This window comes from Culex pipiens, chromosome 3 (genome assembly GCF_016801865.2).
Source record: "Culex pipiens pallens isolate TS chromosome 3, TS_CPP_V2, whole genome shotgun sequence".
In the NCBI taxonomy this organism is placed as follows: Eukaryota; Metazoa; Arthropoda; class Insecta; order Diptera; family Culicidae; genus Culex; species Culex pipiens.
In genome coordinates, this window is record NC_068939.1 from 158,278,481 (window position 1) to 158,297,029 (window position 18,549).

General features: G+C 37.7%; 1 protein-coding gene and 2 non-coding genes across 4 annotated transcripts; all 3 read left to right on the top strand.

Annotated features, from left to right (window-relative positions):
• The first annotated feature begins 1,193 nt into the window (after positions 1 to 1,193).
• LOC120413897 (hrp65 protein-like) lies at positions 1,194 to 18,341 on the top strand. Of its 2 annotated transcripts, XR_008212663.1 has the most exons (12): positions 1,194 to 1,795; positions 3,234 to 3,917; positions 4,004 to 4,190; positions 4,603 to 4,793; positions 4,865 to 4,954; positions 16,603 to 16,650; positions 16,852 to 17,057; positions 17,245 to 17,299; positions 17,532 to 17,583; positions 17,772 to 17,831; positions 18,062 to 18,108; positions 18,292 to 18,341. XR_008212663.1 is itself a non-coding variant. In XM_039574878.2 (6 exons), the coding sequence occupies exons 1-6, from the start codon at positions 1,370 to 1,372 to the stop codon at positions 11,058 to 11,060; spliced, it is 1,809 nt and encodes a 602-aa protein (XP_039430812.1). In that variant the 5' UTR covers positions 1,194 to 1,369; the 3' UTR covers positions 11,061 to 12,113. The 2 variants fall into 2 exon arrangements, 1 of the variants encoding a protein (XP_039430812.1); XM_039574878.2 differs by lacking the exons at positions 16,603 to 16,650; positions 16,852 to 17,057; positions 17,245 to 17,299; ... (2 more) ...; positions 18,062 to 18,108; positions 18,292 to 18,341 and adding an exon at positions 10,830 to 12,113.
• Positions 17,629 to 17,700, top strand: LOC120415426 (small nucleolar RNA U18). The gene has a single exon (XR_005605199.1). It is a non-coding gene; the product is annotated as a small nucleolar RNA U18 (small nucleolar RNA).
• Positions 18,148 to 18,220, top strand: LOC120415430 (small nucleolar RNA U18). The gene has a single exon (XR_005605200.1). It is a non-coding gene; the product is annotated as a small nucleolar RNA U18 (small nucleolar RNA).
• Positions 18,342 to 18,549: the final 208 nt, after the last annotated feature.

Below are 18,549 nucleotides of genomic sequence, written 5' to 3' on the forward strand. Positions count from 1 at the left end.
GTCAAAAAAAAAGGTAAATACTTTTTCAAAAGGACCTATGTACATAGGAAGTCAACGGTGCATTGGTTATTTCGAGAAAGTATTTAATCTTGAATAAATATAATTTATCGGGAAATTGTATGTTATCGGGAAAGAATTGGTTTGCATGAATAAAGTTTCATCCAAATAAAAAATACAAAAAAATGATTTTGCAAAATCGTAGAAATGGAAACTGGGTACTTAAGCCCTATGTCAATTTTTATATACAACGGTAAAAAATACGATAAAAACCATTTCTGATCTCTTTTTTTCATTTTAATGCAAATAAATATTGACAAGACAACATTTTTTCGATGGATCAACTATGGTCCCCTTGGAACGAGCTGTCAAGTGGGAGCATTTCTGTCAAGAAGGACCGCGGGGTTAATTTTTACCTAATTGATTTAAAAATCCATTTTAAACTCTTTGTGGTCGTACAAAGGGTCATTGTACTCAGAAAAATAACCTTTATCCTAGCCTAGCCTATCCTAGCCTTTATCGCTGTAAACAATAATATCAGCAATCTATGCTTCATTTTAGGACCCTATAGACAAATCCAGCGAAAGCTCAACGCTGCTTTTTGATGGTGAGAGATTTGACAGCTCCCATACTAAATGTCTCGATTTTCATACTTTTTGTTAATTATCTTTTAAAATAAAATACTTAACATATGAAAACTATATATTTTTGGTGCCCAAAATTCCTGCTGAATCGAATGGTGTACTTATCTCGATTGCAAATTTTTTGAGCAGTTTTCATTTTAATAATATTCTAGACACATTTTGTGCACCTAATCAATCAATACTTTTATCATAAATAATCATTTTATTGCTTAAAATTGAGTTTTCCTGAGCTCCCATATTCAAATACATGGAAGCTGTCATTTCTAACACCATGGGCCACCTAGCGGCCATTTCAAACTGGATTCATCTATTGCGTCTGAAAAAAAATCGGAAAATAATTGGGCATCCCTGCGCCAAACCAATTCGCTCGAAAGTATGCAAACCCGCATGACACGAGCACACTACACACCATGAACTAACTTACCGACGCCACACTTTCATCCCCAGGGTCTAGCCGTGACAGCTGTCAACGCAACCATCTGGCAACACTGCCGTGTCCCGTTGCACTTGAGAACCTGCTGTATCTCCTCGTCGGCTCATTCTCTTGCCAACTTTCGAACGTGCCGGAAGTGCAAACCCAACCTGCTGCCTTTAAAAGAGAACGGGACTTGAAGTGAAGAGTGGGGTAAAGAAAAAAAAAAAGGAAGAACAAGAGTGAATTGAGTGTGCCGCGTTTGGAACACGCCTCATCCGGAACCACCAGCGAGGACACCCGTTACGTAATCACCATGGAGGCCGCCCCAGCAGCAGCAAAGCCGGAAGTGAACGGAAATCCGTTGCCACAGCGCCAGCAAAAGAACCAAAATCAGCCAAAGCAGGGTGGCGGAGGAGGAGGCGCTGGTGGTGGTGACGGTGGCAATCAGGGCCAGCAAAATCAGCAGCAGCAGCAGCAGCAGGGCGGAGGAAACAAGAATCAGAACCAGAATAACCGCAATAGAAACCGAGGCGGTGGCGCAAACGGTCCGAACCGTGGTGGTGGTGGTGGCCGGAACAATTTCGGAAACCGCAACAACCAGCAAGGCGGTGGAGGACAGGATGCCGGAAACGGCGAGGGTGGAAATAACCAGCAGCAGCAGCAGAATAACCAGGGATTCCAGAACCGGAACCAGGGCGGTCCCAAGAACCGCGGTGGACCCCGGAATCAGGGTGGCGATGTGAGTAGAGTGGCGTTTTTTCGTTGGAGGAAAAATTGGGTTGGCATTTTTCAAGATGGCGGCTTCTGGGTGGGGGGGCAACTGCTGATGGTTGTACACGCACGCGTTCCAAGATGGCGAAGGCCGACGTCGTCATGTCGTCGGTTTGGTTGGTTTTAGTTTTCAACAGATTTTTTTTTTTATTTTTCATATAATTATATTATTATTTTTGGTATCGTTGTACTAGCATAGTTAATCGATTTGAATTAATATCATGAGCTTCCATTAAACACAAGGGGAAAACCAAAGTAGTTATGCCGTGACATTACCAGCATAGCGTTGAATAACGTAGTTCATGTTAGATTATTCCATCGAGAGGTTACTAGAAATTGTGTAAACGAAAAATTCCCTTCAACATTTACGTAATTCTAGGTACTTGAAGTTGACGTCCGTGGTAGAGATTATTTGCATACTAGGTATATGACCTCCTCGTCCGTGTTAGGGAAGCGCTTATAAATTTAAATTTTGCTAGTGTTAAATATTAAGTAAAAAAACTGCTGGATAAACTCATAGTAACTTTTCAAAAGGGTGAAACCTTGGATGTAAGCTGCATTTTTACATCCAAGGATTCGACTTATTGAAAATCTACAATGGAAATTTCGTTTCGAATGGTACAATTTGTTAAATTTTGATTTGTCTGCCAAAAGATAGAAGCGAAAGAATGTATTCCAAGTTACTTTGCAATAGGCCTTAAGCTTCATTTGTAAACAAAGCTATTTATCGAACGGCACTCGATTTATTTTAAGAATTTAAATTCTGACCATGAATTTGCTTTCTGGACCAACATTTGTTAGGGGCGGTACGACAACGTAGTTCAACGGTACTAGAAAATAGACTATGTGTTACCGTTTCCCTTCGAAGGGAAACGGTTGTTACTTTTATTCGACGGACTGAAAAGCCAAATATGAAGAAAACTGAAAGTTGACAGTCGTTGCGAAAAAAGACTATGTGTTAGGTAAACAATTTGTGGAGCAACATTTGAAAAAGGTGCATTAGTATTTTGACCGTTGCGACCATTTGGCAAATTTCGAGACCAGCTTTTGTTTGACACCTTGAATTGGGCGAAAAGCCCGCTCTTTTCTCATGTAGCACCATGTTTTGCTTCAATATTTTATGCATTCTGGGTACTTGAAGTTAACGTCCGTGTTAGAGAAGATCTATTTTGGTGACCTATTTGGTTAATTCCAGGCACTGAAAATGTACGTCAGTGTTAGTAAAAAAATCTAATCAAAATGTGCATCAATTATGAAGTTGAAATTTTTCTGAATTAAGATAAAAACGATTAAAATCTTAACTTATCTCACCCTCCTCTATCTTGAAAATGCTGGTTGTATCATGTTGAAAAACGTGTTAAATCAGAAACTCAACTTCATCGCAATGTTTGTTTTGCTCTTTCTAGGGCGAGGGTGGCGGTGGCTTCGACCGGCGTCGCGCCAACAACGAGCAATACTTTATCGGCGAGAAGCTGCGCCTGCTGCAGGGACCGCTGCTGGACCTGCCGGCGATCGAGTCCACTGAGGAGGTCAAATTCTCCGGCCGCAACCGGCTGTACATTGGCAACCTGACGGCCGACGTGACCGAGGAGGAGCTAGTTGAACTGTTCATGCCGTACGGCGAAATTACCGAGATCTTCATGAACAAGGAGAAGCTGTACGCGTTCGTGCGCGTCGACTTCTTCTCGAACGCCGAGAAGGCCAAGCGCGAACTGGACGGCACCTCGCGCAAGAACCGAATTGTGCGGGTTCGATTTGCGCCCAACGCGACCGCCATCAAGGTCAAGAACCTAACGCAGGACGTCAGCAACGAACTGCTGTACAAGGCGTTCGAGGTGTTTGGCCCGCTGGAGCGTGCCGTCGTGCAGGTCGACGAGCGTGGCAAGTCCACCGGCGAGGGTATCGTCGAGTACAAGAACAAGCCGAGCGCGATGGCCGCCCAGCGGTACTGTTCGGAGCGTTGCTACTTCTTGAACTCGTCGCTGCGTCCGTGCATCGTGGAACCGTACACGTACCAGGACAACAACGCCGACGGTTTGCCCGAAAAGTCACTTAACAAGAAGATTCCAGAGTTTATGAAGCTGCGACAGGTGGGTTGCACGGTCTGAACCCGTTGAAAGAATGCATTGACTAATAAGTTTTCTTTGGTTCTCTTCTCTCCCCCTATACATTGCAGCAAGGACCGCACTTTGCCGACATGGGTTCGTTCGAGCACGAGTACGGCCAGCGCTGGAAGCAGATGCACGATCTGTTCAAGCAAAAGTCGGACGCGCTCAAGCGCGAGATGGAAATGGAGGAGGAGAAGCTGGAGGCGCAGATGGAGTACGCCCGCTACGAGCACGAGACCGAGCAGCTGCGAGAACGTATGTTACAGTTATCGTTATTTTTCTAGCCGTGTGTCCTCTAGCTCCACAGCCCCGGGAACTCTTCGCCAAGCAAAACACGCGCGATTTATATAGTTTGTTGTATATGTTCCTTTTTTGTTCGTTTTATCCGCATCATAATCGAGAAACTAACTCTATTCTGCTAGTATTTAATGTTAAGTTCATTCAAGTATATTTGTGATCCATTAAAAAGTCTGAGACAGTTTTTACCACACATACACTCACGCGTTGTTTTGTACTAAGTTTGCCAAAAAGTCCCAGTCTGCGCGGTTCACCACTCTCTCTCGGTCTCCCCACCCTAACATTCCGCCCCGATCTGTTGTGCTCCGCCTGGCCCTGTGATCACTAATGCCATATTCTATTATTTTCTGGTTTTGCTGGACACACGCAGAGCTCCGTATGCGCGAGCAGGACAGCGACCGCCAGAAGGCCGAGTGGGAGATGAAGGAGCGCATGGCGGTGGAGAACAAGCAGCGCAACGAGATCCAGATGAAGCACAAGGTCGAGGAGATGCAGAACCTGATCAAGCGCACCGACGAGGAACTGCACCGGCGCCAGCTCGAGAACAACGTGTTCATGCAGGTAAGAAGCAGCCCCCACTTCGAGAGATGACAGTTTACTAACGTGAGCGCTTTCTTTCTCGTTCACCCCAGAACCAGCAGATGAACATCCTGGACGGCATGGATGACAACCGCCAGGGCTTCGGTAACATGCGAGGTGGTAACAACTTTGACGCCGGAATGGTAAGTCGATTCTTTACTCCAAGTTTGGCGCGATGACGCGAATGGGCGACTAACGAAAAAAATACTTTTGTCGTCGCCACTGCAACGTTTTATGCAGAAATTCGAACCGATATTTTCCATCATTCTCGACAGCGAAAAGAAGTTTAGAATTTTACTGGTTAATTAAGTGGTCAAACTTGACGCTTCCTAATTTTTCTCGTACTCTTATCCACCACGAACTGGTTGACAAAAATCAGCTACTGAAACTTGATGGAAGAAATATTTTCCATAAACACGCGAATTCCATGTTTGCAACGATTGACGAACTGTTCTGTGATGGCGATTGGGGAAAACTTTTGTCTTTGGGGTTTGTTATTTTCTGTTTTCTGAGACAAGAAGGTTTTTATACCTTCGGATACCCAATTCCTATGGCAATCTGATCAATTCAAATGATTTTCTATTAATGTCGTAGATGGTGTCTTTAATTTTTGGGACAATGACTGACAATGATGGTTCTGAATTCAGGGTTCAAAAATAGTCAATTGAAAAGAAAAAATAATCACTACATGTCAAATGCTTCTACAAACAACACAAACAAAACCTTTTTTTGATTGAAACATTCTGAATCATGATTTGAATGTTTTTCTAAAACTATCATGGCCGCCAAATGGCCGATCGGCAAGGATGCCTTTCAGAGCCTTGAGAAAAATATTAAAAAAGTCCCGTGGAAACGAACGACAAAACTAAGAGAAACAAAAAGAAAGTAACTCTTTCAAAACTTTTTTTCGTAAAATAGCGATAACTCGCCATTTCCTCATATTTATATATCAAAAATTTTGTAATTGTCTGCTCTACAATTTCGTAGAACATTGTTAACCCTCTAACGCCCAGAGCTGTTTGCTTATCGTAAAAATAGTAAATGGCTAAATTTTGGTACAATATTGCAGGAAATACTTTACTTTGACCCACAAACATTGAATTGGTGCAAAAAAGTTGAATTTGAAGTGGTGCACCAGAGCACCATCAGGAAGATGAGCAACTTTTTTTTAAATCACAAAATCTTGTTTTCTCCAAATCTATTGGTTCAGTTGTTTGAAAATGCTTCGAAATGTGTTAAAAACTACTTATTCTTTGCTGTCAGACCATATTTCTGAAGTATGAATTACAAATTCAAAAATCTTTGCATTCTCAGATTTCTTTGATTGGCTCATTCAAAACTCACTAACAACCATTTTCATGAAAAATAAGGAAAATAATGAAACCATCGGTCTAATAACAATGTTTTGTCTCGTTTATGAATAGTCAAAACGTTTATAAACTTTTGTTTTGGTAAAAAAAGGCTTTTTCTGTAATTTAGAAAAAAGTGCTCCTAAATATTTAGTTGCTCATATGCCTAGGTGGTGCTCTGGTGCACCAAATGAAAAAGCTTGAAAAACACTCAAAATCGGTTCAAACTCACAATGTTATTCACAGGGGTTCTTGTCCAAGGTTCAAATGATAGCAAAACATTTTTTGTTTCATAAAATTTTGTGTTTGGTAATTTTTACGGGCTTTTGAAAACAGGTCTTATTTATTTCCCTAAAATTTGCCCATTTTTGTTTACATTTCGTACTGTAACTTTGCTTGTGCTTAACCAAATTTGATAAAATTTGGGGAGATGTTAGTATACATTCTACATGAACACCTGCAACTTAAAGCACAATGAAAAGTTGTGTCAGTTCCGAGATATTTGAGTTCAAAGTTTTGGTGCTCTGGAGTAACCATGGGCGGGAGAGGGTTAAACTCCAGAAAAATATCCTGCAAAGTTACAGAAAACATGAAATTTTAAAATGTTTTTTTTTGTTCTAAATGAAAAAATTACCCTTCTGGGTTAATGCAGATTTAAAAAGTACATTAAATTTCAAAATGTACATGTTCAAAACATGTTTTATAAACTTTTAATGTATTTTTGAGTACGCCAACAAATCGGACGTCCAATTTTACATAAAAGTCCCTTTGACACCACATTTCCAAATTAACACTATTTTAGGCTGTAAATTATTTAAAACACGTCTTTTTTCCTATCTTCAAAAATAAAGGGATCGTACAGCCCCTCCTTCACGAGATATCGAAAAATGGACCTCGGATTCGAGATCAGGAATAAAAGTTACCCCTTACGACAAAGTTTCACGCAAATCGAAGAGAGGTTGGGGCAACTTTTTCCAATGAGTTGGTAGAGAATTACCCGAATATGTTGTTGCTAAAGGAGCTATTAGACTATGGCAAGCAAACGAACAAACTCGCACTATTTTGTGTAATACAGTTTTCCAAACTCGCAAACAAAGCCAAATGTATGCAGGCTGACGTTTCTGAAGGCAAACAACAAAGCAGGCAAACTGTCAAAAAGATTGTTTGTTTGCAATAGTTTAATAGCTCCTTAAAACATCATCGTAGCAAACGTGGCTGGATGTTTAGTTGAATTCAACAATCTTTGTGTTTGCACAGTCGTCAAATTGTGTGGCCTCCGTTAAGGTTAAAAACAAGATTGTCCGTTTGGCCCAGTCGCAGACGCAGAAATTTGCGTTGGGCCTTTGTTACGGTAGCAGGCGTTATGTTATTATCATCATGCGTTTTTGAACGGATTCATTTGAATTCAATCTAGTAGCCAGAGTTTTTGAAAACCAATTCATACTGTCAAACCGTTTTGCTTTTACACGAGCAAATTTTGCCCTTGCAAAAAAATAGTTGTTAGATTAGTCGACGTGGCACACGAAAAGTGTCCAAGAAGTGTTAGTGACCTGTTGAGTCTTGGGAGAAAGTCCGCCGGACGAGCCGCAATAAAAGACAGATTACTCTTATTATTCATAACCAAATTGCGAAAATGAATTCAACAGAAAGGGTCAGAAATCTGTGGTTAGAAAAGTTCCCATTCTGTGTACTCTGTGGTGATTGCTTCTATAAGATCAACTCAACTAAGTTGAGTTAATTGTAGTTATGCCATGTGTGTGGCAATCGCTAGTTTTCCTGAGATAGTATTTCATTCAATGTTTTTGAATTCCACGTCTGTGTTCGAGAAGAGCGGATATATTCTCTGAATATATTGTATGCCTTCTAGCCTTCTAGGTTACTTACATTCACGTCGGTGTTTGGGAAAAACATGTTTTTTTTTTAACTAAAGTGCAATGCAAACTTTATTTCACTCAACATTCAATAAATAACTGGAGGATTTTCTTTTCTTTCAATAATACCTACCATTAAAAAAAACTACATGACTTAGTTAAATGGGTAACGAAATCATGTTAGAATTTTCTCAGTTCTTCTAGCTTTCAATGTTACGCTGGCTACCATTTTAAAACAAAGCCGTTTTTGGTCGGTTTTCAATGTACAATGAACAAAAAACTAAAGAATTTTATAAACACTGATTACGAACATTATTCGTTTGCGATCTGCGTCATGTTTTTAAGTAAGATGAAAATATTTTAATTAATTAATTGGTTTATTGAACCGATATCTCATACAAATGAGAAAAGGGACTCGATCTAATAATGCTAAATAAGCTTAAAAAAATAGCTGATTCTAAATGATATTTAGTATCTAAGCAATTTTAGAAAATAAGTGGCAAAAATAACTTTTGCTCTGCACCAAAATTGTTTCATGAAAGACTAATATTAAGCTTGAATAAACTAACATCGCACACATGGATAGTTGTCTCGACATCGTTGCAAACATGGAGGTTCGAACCGAACATAAAAATAGATTCCGTTGCCATTTCCCCGTTTTCCGTAAAGTATGTGTGAACAAGAAAACAATTATCCCAGGATGAACAAACAAACCAAAAAATAACGCAAAATCCGTCTTCTCTCCTCCGACCCGACGATATCGTATCAGTCGTGCGAATTTGTCCCATACGAGCAGCGTTTTAAAAATAGTCACAATTCTCATTATGTTTATTTGGATCTCTCTGCCTCTTGTCACTACTGATGTGTGATTCGTCTCAATCGTTATTAATTAAATCATTTTGTCTAGCTTTAAGCGTTTTGATGAAGTTGGCAACAGCCAGAACGTGCACAGAACTTTCTCCTTAGCTCTGAGTCGGCATGGTATCGCCTGGTGGCCACTTGCGGTACGATTACCTTCTCAGAACGGGACAAGGGAAGTGCACGGTTGTTGTTTGGGACTTATTATTAATTTTCATAAGGAGGACGCTGGCATTAGCGTGGGAAACAATCTACACTTGAAACAAGCAAATCGCTTTTATCTATTTTTTATATCTATGAATAATTGAAATTTTTACTGCAAAACATGTGTGACCAACGGTTACATGCATCGTCGAGATATCATCATAAACTGAAGTTGTTTTTGATATATTTTGCTACCATCTCTATCAGCTTTCAATCATTGATTCTACCCTGAGGGCTAGATGTCCTTTTAAAAACCACCGTATATTTATAGGAAAAAAAATTAAGCTCTAAGCAATTATCTTATAGGGGAAATATACCCTTTCTAATCAAACACCTATCTTCGTCATATGGAGAGTTTGATGCTCGATTAAAGCTCCAAAAATACTATTTAGGCTGTAAACTTACCAGCAACAGCACCGCCTCGAGTAAGCACGCAAATGTATGCCACTCACAGGCCAAAAAGATCAAATTTAATGCACTTTTGATCATAATTTCTATTTTGCGAGACCATTTCTCATCATTTTGGTGGCACACACATCCACACGCAAGATCAGAGGTTGACTGCTTAACGAAAGTCGAAATCAATATCATTTCACTTGCGCTAACGATTTTAAAGCGCTTAAAATATAAAATTGCTTCCAACTACCGGCAACATGTTCCTTTCACCATTACTTAGTCACTCACTTGAAAAATAATCCCGAAAAATGTGAATAATTAGCAAGCACCATCAAAAAAACAAACGCGCTATGTCTTTTGACGTTTCAATTTTGACCACCCATTCCAAACGAAGGCTGAAGAAAACCGAGCGAGAAGCGAAGGCAAATAAAGAACAAAAGGTGGCCACCAACACCACCAGCAGCGCTTGTGGTGTTGCCAGGAAACTTTCTCTATAAATGCTACTTTTCGTGAGTGTTCGCTCAAAATTTCATCAATTTTGGCAGCACGAAGCAGACCCAAACGAGCGTTGGAAGAAAAAAAGAACTAAGCTGAAAATAGAAAAATGGGCGTGGCCCAATGCACACGACTGATTAGAATGCGTTTTTGAAATATTTTTTTAAAATGCTTTTAAAAGGAATAGCATAACTTTTAATAAAAGTGAAAATAAACAGAAATGTTCACAAAAAGTTGCTCTACTCGCTGGTGTACTTGGTTTTACTGAATTTCAAGGAACACTCCAGATTATCCAGCATCATTCAAACAAGACCGCTTATTAGGCTTAAAATGGGTTTATTTCCCCTACTTCGTTTTGAAACAAACAGAAACAAGTGTCAAATCCACACAAGTGGATATTATGTTCAGCATCAATTCATTTACGTTAGTTATGTAACTATTCCATAATTCTTATCGTATGATTTATCTTATCAAGATAAAACTATTAAGTGAAAATTTTTAAACAAACACATTTCAAAACAACCCAACTTTCTCGCATCCTGCTCGTGTGACAAATTCGGATTGAAACGATATCTTCGTGTTCGCCCCTCATTTTTTGCAAACCGGTCTCTTCACCATCACAACCCGTGCTGTTTCTCCTTCTTACGAACACATACTTGGCCGGTTTCTACCGGTGCGACTGACGACGGTACACCAACCTCGGATATCGTGTTGACCAGCAAAAGCACAAACCTGGAAACACGTTCTCCCACTCTCTCACTTTCTCGACCCCCCCTCAATATTAGTTTCCCCCCGCTAATCTTTAACCGTTATCCATTTATCCAATTAAATTGTAATTCCACTAGGAAATTCGTGATTATGACCACGGTCAGAACAATAGACAGTCACGCTTCGACGACGGCGGTATGCAGCAGCAGCAGCAAGGAGGTGGCGGAGTTAACCAACGTTTGGGCAATTCTTTCAATGCCGGTGGAAACAATCGCAACTGGATGAGCAACAACCGCGGAGGTGGTGGTGGCGGCGGCGGCGGTGGTGCCAACAATGACGATTTCCAGAGCAAGCGAAGACGCTTCTAAGCTTGGAATCTCGCACAGATACACCACAAACTCTCTCTGTTTCGCACGACGTCCACGTGGCAGAACAAGAGCACGTGTTGACCTGATTATTTTTGAGCCGCTGTCCGCCCTCCCCCCGCCCGCCCGCAGTTCTATTGGTCTCGCCGTACGTGGTCCCACTGGAGGGAACGGATTACGTGCTTTTGTTTTCTTGACAACAAACATTCTGGCGGAAGCCGACATCTCACCCACGGTACAATGAAGTTAATTGTATCGATCTACGGAGGGTCTCCCCCAGAATCATTGTGACCCAATTTTTGCATACATACAGTTTAAGGACATTATTTTACAAACCGTGAAAAAAGCAGCAATTCTCAATGATTCGTGAGATTCAACACACTTTTGAAAAGACAGTTTCGTGAAAAACCAACGGTACAAATCAACTTTCTACGAGAGGAGGGGCTTCATTTCGAAACGTTCGAAAAGTGGATTCTTGGGCACCATTTGCCGTTACACAACTATTGAACGATGTGCAAACATATTAAAAAAAGAGTGCGCGACCACCTGCTGGAGCAGCTGTCTGGCACGGTTCACATTTTAGCAAGCAGCAAACACACATCTAACACACAAATCACCTTAACAATTGAATAAAAAGAAAACGTAACTTATTATGTCACTTGATACGTGAATCAAATAGAGATAACTGCTACTGCAGCAACAGTAATTATCATATTCTTAAACAAAAAATCTTTTGCAGCTGAAATGCGTCAGCAAAACACACATTAAAAATCATTGTAAAAGGCTCCACGCAAAATGCCACTCTGTGAGCAGGAAAGATTCGTTTGCCGTAGCGAATGATTTGCGTTGTATTAACAAACAAAAAAATCACACACATTTTTTTCTGGCTGGTGCATACAACAGCACATCAACGGAAAGAAACAGTACTATTTATAAGGCAAACAAAAACATTATTTTTAACTCTAGATTGAAACCTGTACGTGTAAGTTTAACAAAAAATATCTTGAAAAGCACTGTGTAGTAATAATATAAAGCAATATTCATTGCGAATAATAACTAAGAGTTTTTTTTCGTTCGATTATTACACATTTGGCCACAGTCGCAAGCCGAAATTGTGTTTGTTAGGCATTTAGAATCAACTTGCGGCTATAACCAATCCGCGGAAAACGTAAATGCCGAGCAAATATCACTAAGATACTGCCACAGACAAGCAGACCAGAATCTTTCATTGAATCAGCAATTGTCGACGCCGACATCAGGTTCTGATTGTTGGGTTTTACTCAATATTTACGTCTGTTTGTCTGTGATGCCGTTTTTCACTCAACATTAAATCCTCAATTCCTGGTCCGATTGGATTAGCTTGTACAATATTTGATTATTTTTGGTTTCTTCTTTTCTTGCTTTAACATTATTTTTTATTATTTTTTTTTTGTTTAAAAATGCAGCAGATTACATTAATTTCATGAGAATTCTTTTTTATTTTAAATAAGTTGCTCCCTTTTCTGATTCCGATTGCATTTTATCAGTTTTTTTAAATTATAGTTTCCATCTAAGTTATTTTGATTTTCATTCTTACTACGAATCCAATACGCCTGTTGTGTCATCTCCGAAAATGTTAACTAACTTAAAAGTTTTCTTCCAGGATTATTGAATACTTCAACGATTTGAACTACGCGGATGTCAGTATGTTTGTGTGTGTGTGCGTGTGAAAATGTGTGGATTGTGTGCATGTTTTTTTTATGGCTCATGTTTTTCTCGGTACATTCCAGACTCGATTATCCAAAGTTCTCGCAAAAATTTTACTGCGGATATCGAATCACGAAAAAAGCTTATTTTTTTTGTTCGATGTCTCATTTGGGTCTCTGCCTTAAATTTTACCCCAAAAAATTGTTTAATACGGATAATCGAGTATTGCTCAAATCTGAGCTTTTAAAAAAGGTTCCAAAACAGCAAATTTAGTAAAAATTTCGCCTTTTTAAATTACATTTTCAGTATAGAAAAAAATTTATGTCTGGGGGTTCAAATGCTTCCATTTCTTCTAAGGCGAAAACAATTCATTGTTCCCTAGAAGCAGGAGGTATGAGAACTTTAATCAAACACAAAACAGAATGTGATAATCAAAGTTGTTTTCACCAGATTACCTGTTTTTTTCTCAAGACATCGCAGCATTTATACTTCTTCCTGATGTTCATTTATATGCTGTCCGGAACAAGCTTCGCACAATGCCATTCAGAAGAATCAGTTTTGTTTTGCAAAAACTCGCAAAACACTAATTTTGTGGCAAAAACTCGTAGAACTTTTTTTTTATAATTTATTTAATAATAATCACTTAAACACATGAAAAAAGTCATGTTTTTGCTTGAACAGTTATGTACGTTTTGACATATTCTGTTTTTTTTATGTATTCTGAAAATAACCCTGATAAGCTAATTTCCACATGAAAAAAGCCAAAGTTACTTCAGTTTTATTTGTTTTTTTTTTGTTTATTTAACAATGGTTTAAAAAAAAAGACATGTATTAATAAAATCTTTGCCAACAGCAGTTTAATGTTTGACCTTGAATAAACAAAAACGAGAGCAGGCAATGTTAACAATAACAAACACGTTTTGTGTGGTTGATCATTCTGTGTATTGTCCTGCAGTTTGGTTGTATTTCAGTTTGGTTGTTGGAGTCCCGAGTTATAATTATAATAGTCGAGCTCGTACTTGTGTCAAATGCGTTCTGACCTGAAATCCTTTTGGCCAATTGTCGCACCTACGTCAATTTTCAGGCTGTGTCAAGATAGCACAACAAGATTGAAACTTCTTTCATGTATGAAAAGTGACAAAAATGCACGGAGTTTTTTTTTCGGTTTTTATTCGAAATCGAATTTTGGGGATCTGTGAAGGTCAAAAGGTGAGACATCGTGAGCTGCACAAAATAGCGTTCTTAACTCAATTTGCCCCAAAATGTACGTGCAACAAGTTAGCACGACAGCGACGAAATTAAATATACAAGAGTGATATTAATTGAACACACAATAAGGACCATCCATAAACCACGTGGACGCTATTAATCACTCGATTTCAGTTGAAAACACTTTGAATGTCAAAGTTCTGACCTGCCAACATTAGAGGCACGCTGGAATTAGATGCTGTTCCCCTACTTAGAGGTATTCCCACATTTTTTTAAATTGTTTCGCAAAACTTCTCATGTTGGCGAACAAATGTCGCTATCTTTCTAATGTTGTTCAGAAGACTGGACAACAAGAAAAATTACGTTTTTTTTGGAGTGGTCTCTAAAAATGTAAGATTGCCATTATGTGTACTAGGGTTACAGACTAATGTTGATTAGGGTAGCCGGATTTGCCGATCTTTTGCTAATGTCTTTGATATTATAACTTTTTCGTTACTATTCATCTGCTAATGGGGTTTCTCTGCAGGTGGGACCACTTGAAAAAGTTTGCTAGAATTGTTGATTTAATACTAACGTGAATGCTGAGATAACTATGTCTGGGAAATTGTATGTTTTGAGTCTGGTTGTATTTTTTTTCGTTCTTGTATTGGTTGCTGGTGTTCTTTGTGTTAGTCGTCCTCTTCTGCGTTGTGGTTTCCAGCTATCAAAGGGAAGTCCGTCCGTATTGCGCTGCCTGTGATATATAAAAAGCCGGAAACAAAATTTCTAAACGGATTCTCCCGCCCCATCGCACACACTCGTGTGTGGCGTGTGTACGAATTGCTGAAAAAGAGCCCTCAAGTCTAGAGCACACAACATATTAAATAGGTAATTGACTAGTTTGTAATATTTCTTTGTAATTATTTTATTCTCTAACAATCCAACAAGTGTATCGTCTCACTTTAGAATAAAGTGGACCTAAAACCAAGAACGATGGAACGCAGTACACCCGATTAGATTTTTGATAATTTATCATCTCATGCGAAGCATCCTTTTTCAAACGGGAAAGTTGTATGATTTCGATTTGAAGCATTTAAGTTAATAGTTTTGACTTAAATTGTATTACTCTTTGCGATGCAGTCTCTAAGATAAGAGGGCTTTTGTTAATTTGATTTGGTTAACCGCGGTGGATTTTCTTGAAATAATTCGAACTGTCTAAAATCCACCAAAGCATCTACCACATTGATCGCACAAAAATCTGTGGTAGAAAAGTATCCACCGGTAGATGCTTTGGTGGATTTTTGACAGTTCGAATTATTTCAAGAAAATCCACCGCGGTTAACCAAATCATATTAACAAAAGCCCTAAGATATTTAAAAAAGAATGCACATAGAACATGCAAGTTTCATTAACAAATCTCCACGATTATTGTCGAAATAGTTGCATTACAACTTGTTCTTGCATAAAATAAAAACCGTAAACTTAATAAACGAAAATTTAAACAATCTCTCATTCACCCAGCAAAAGTTTGAATGACTCAAGTAATTTTAATTGAATCTCGCATATTATTAATGCTAAATATTGGCATGTGTTAAACATTTACTTTAAAACAATTCAGGGTTAAACCTCCCATCCAATTAGCCGATTCTAGCTTTTTAAACATTTTTTTTGCAACACTTTTGATGGAGTCTTGTTTGCTTACTTCCTAATAGCTACTTATTACTTGATTTCAGTTAAAAATGAATTTAGATAAGTGTTTATACTCCAACAGGAATTACCCCATGGAAATACATTCTTTTCCCCAAATTTAATGATTACCTCATGTCCTGATTAAAAAATGATTGAAATAATACACATTTGCTAAATAAACAAAAATCAATAATTTTTAAGTAAACTTCTAAACCACTATATTTTTACAGTTGCGCAACTTTTGCAAAATCAATAATTTTTTAATAAACTTTAAATTAAGTTAAAAGTAAATGTTTGATACCTTTTTAACCTTAAATTAAAAACAAATTAAACTATATTTTTATTCCCTTTTATGTCTAAAGCAAAATATGTAACATGAATTGTAAAAAAATGTGCTTTTGATTTTTGTTAAATTTTCAATTAATAATTCAAAAAATCTTTAACTGTCTAAGATACTCTCGAACAACAATCAACTTGTTTAAATATAATAAACGGTTGTGCATTACTATTTAAATAAAACATAATTCACATGATGTTTATCTGTACCAACAACTCTTCTTACTCCAAGCATCATAGCGGCACTTAATTTTGAAAAAACTCGTGATACCTTGGCATTTGATTTTAAACCATTCCATTTCGGTACAAGAAGTTGGTGCATCAACTTCTTTTTATTATCCACCAACCAGTATTTTGTCGTTCTGCTAAGGATATCCAATCTGTTTTTGGGAAGAAATACATTTTTAAAATAACGCTATGATGCAACATTTTGTGAAAAAAATAACTCATACCATTTTTAAATCATGTGAATTTCTCTGAACGTCTTTTTTTGTAATGCACACCACTACTAAAAACTGTTGAAGAATATATTATAAATAGTCTTGTTTTGGAATTCTCAACTACCTCAAAATACAGTTAATTAGTTACAAAGCTTTGTTGTTGCTGAAATGATCTTCTTTACTAATTTAAGTTTGGTTCGTTGCAGGGACTGGCAAACCTAAGGAATCAATTCCAGCGGAAATCCTCTCGAAAGGTGAGTAACGATAAGTTTTAAATTTGGTTTAACAGTTAACTTTTTCTTATGATGATAATAATTACCGTTTGAGCACTTATGATAGTAACAACTTGGCTGCAAGTAAACTTCGGTTTATTTGTCTGATTTTACTTATTCGCTTTTCACAATTTGTTATTAAATTTTGGCACGATTTAATCAGGAAACACATTTTTTTCACAGATTTTCTGAAAGCGGGCAAAGAAATGAAAAACCTCTTGAAGCTACCTCAGATTTCGACGCACTTGTTCAAGTACTGATCCCGATTCGCCACTATAGAAGAGAGAGAGAGAACCTTAACTTAGTGTACATAGCTAATGCAGAGGAGATTCCGCCACGGATTCCACCGGGAATGTGGTGTCGACTAGGAGTTCTGTCGCAGCTCAAAGGTAATGATTGTCGATTGATTTATAGTTTTTTTTTTCGCTTACATGATGATAACATTGGTCCGTGTTTATGAACTTCTTTGATTAAACTTTTTTTCAACCACTTCTGATTCTTTTAACTTCAAAGTTCAGAACGAAAAACCTTTTTGTAAGTATTTTCTAACACTTGCATTTTTTTCCTTATTTACAGACAAATATGGAACACCCACCGTTAGGCTTCGACGTGAGAGAATGAGTTGCAAATGGTAAGTTAATTTTAGTTATTCACTATCTTATTTGTTTAAATCAACGCAATGTAACGAACGCACAAACATGATGATAATAATTACCGTTTGACATTCAGCAATGATGATAATCATTTTGGCTGCAAGTAAACTTTTGTTTATTTGTCTGATTTACTTAAAAAACACGATGTTTGCGTTCTGGCAATATAAATTTGTTCATCTGTTGTACTGATTTTTTTTTCTTTTTTTACAGACGGCGCTTGATGATCCACGCTTCGAAAGATATCGCCGTTCAGCGTATCATGGTAAGTGTAAACGTTAAACTTTAAACTATTGATTGTTTTTACCCACAAATGATGAAATTAATTGGTCCGTGTTGATGAATTTTGTTTGATTAAAGCTTACTCCAATTACTGATCGTTTCACGAGAGCTTCTCTGTCAAAGTTAGTCGTAGAAGTGAAAGTTTAACTTTTTTTCTTTCTTTTTCAAAAGGTTCGACATTCACAACAAATGCATCGAATGCACACGGAAGGATGCTGCGCTGCCTAAGAGGTGAGCTTATTCAAACTTTTTTGACAAATTTAAATTGAGCAGTGCATTTCATATGATGATAATAATTACCGTTTGAGCACTTATGATAGTAACAACTTGGCTGCAAATGAACTACGGTTTATTTGTCTGAACAGGAAATGCAACTGCTGTGAAGTTTCGCAAATAAAATAAAAAAAATAATAATCATTAAATTACTAATAATGATTATTTTTTTTTTTGTCTGGTTTCAGAATTATCGCCGTAGCAATCCCAAAGATTCGATCCGTTAGAATAAAAGGTAAGTTTTCAAGGCAATACCTAGTTAACAACATATTTTCAAATGATGATAATTTTGGTCCGTGTTTATGAATTTAGTTGATTATAATTTAACTTCCATTTTACTGAATCATTATTATCAACAGTTTGATAATGATTTAAGTTATATTTTTCACTAAATATATTCTTTTATGCTTATTTGCAGAACATTAATCTGGAACCTAACGAGGATTGGCTAGCTAAAGGTTGAGCAAGGTAATTGCAATTTACATACTATTCATAGTTCTCGAGTTTTAAGCATGATGAAACCTATTTAAATTTATGTCTTCTTTTCCCGACTGAATCAGTCTGTGATCGATAAAATTAATCTCTGAATCGGCAACCTAATCTAACTGAAAAGAATATTTCTCTAAATGGTATTAAAAGTCTAACCCATGTTTCGTATCATTACAGAATGCTGCCG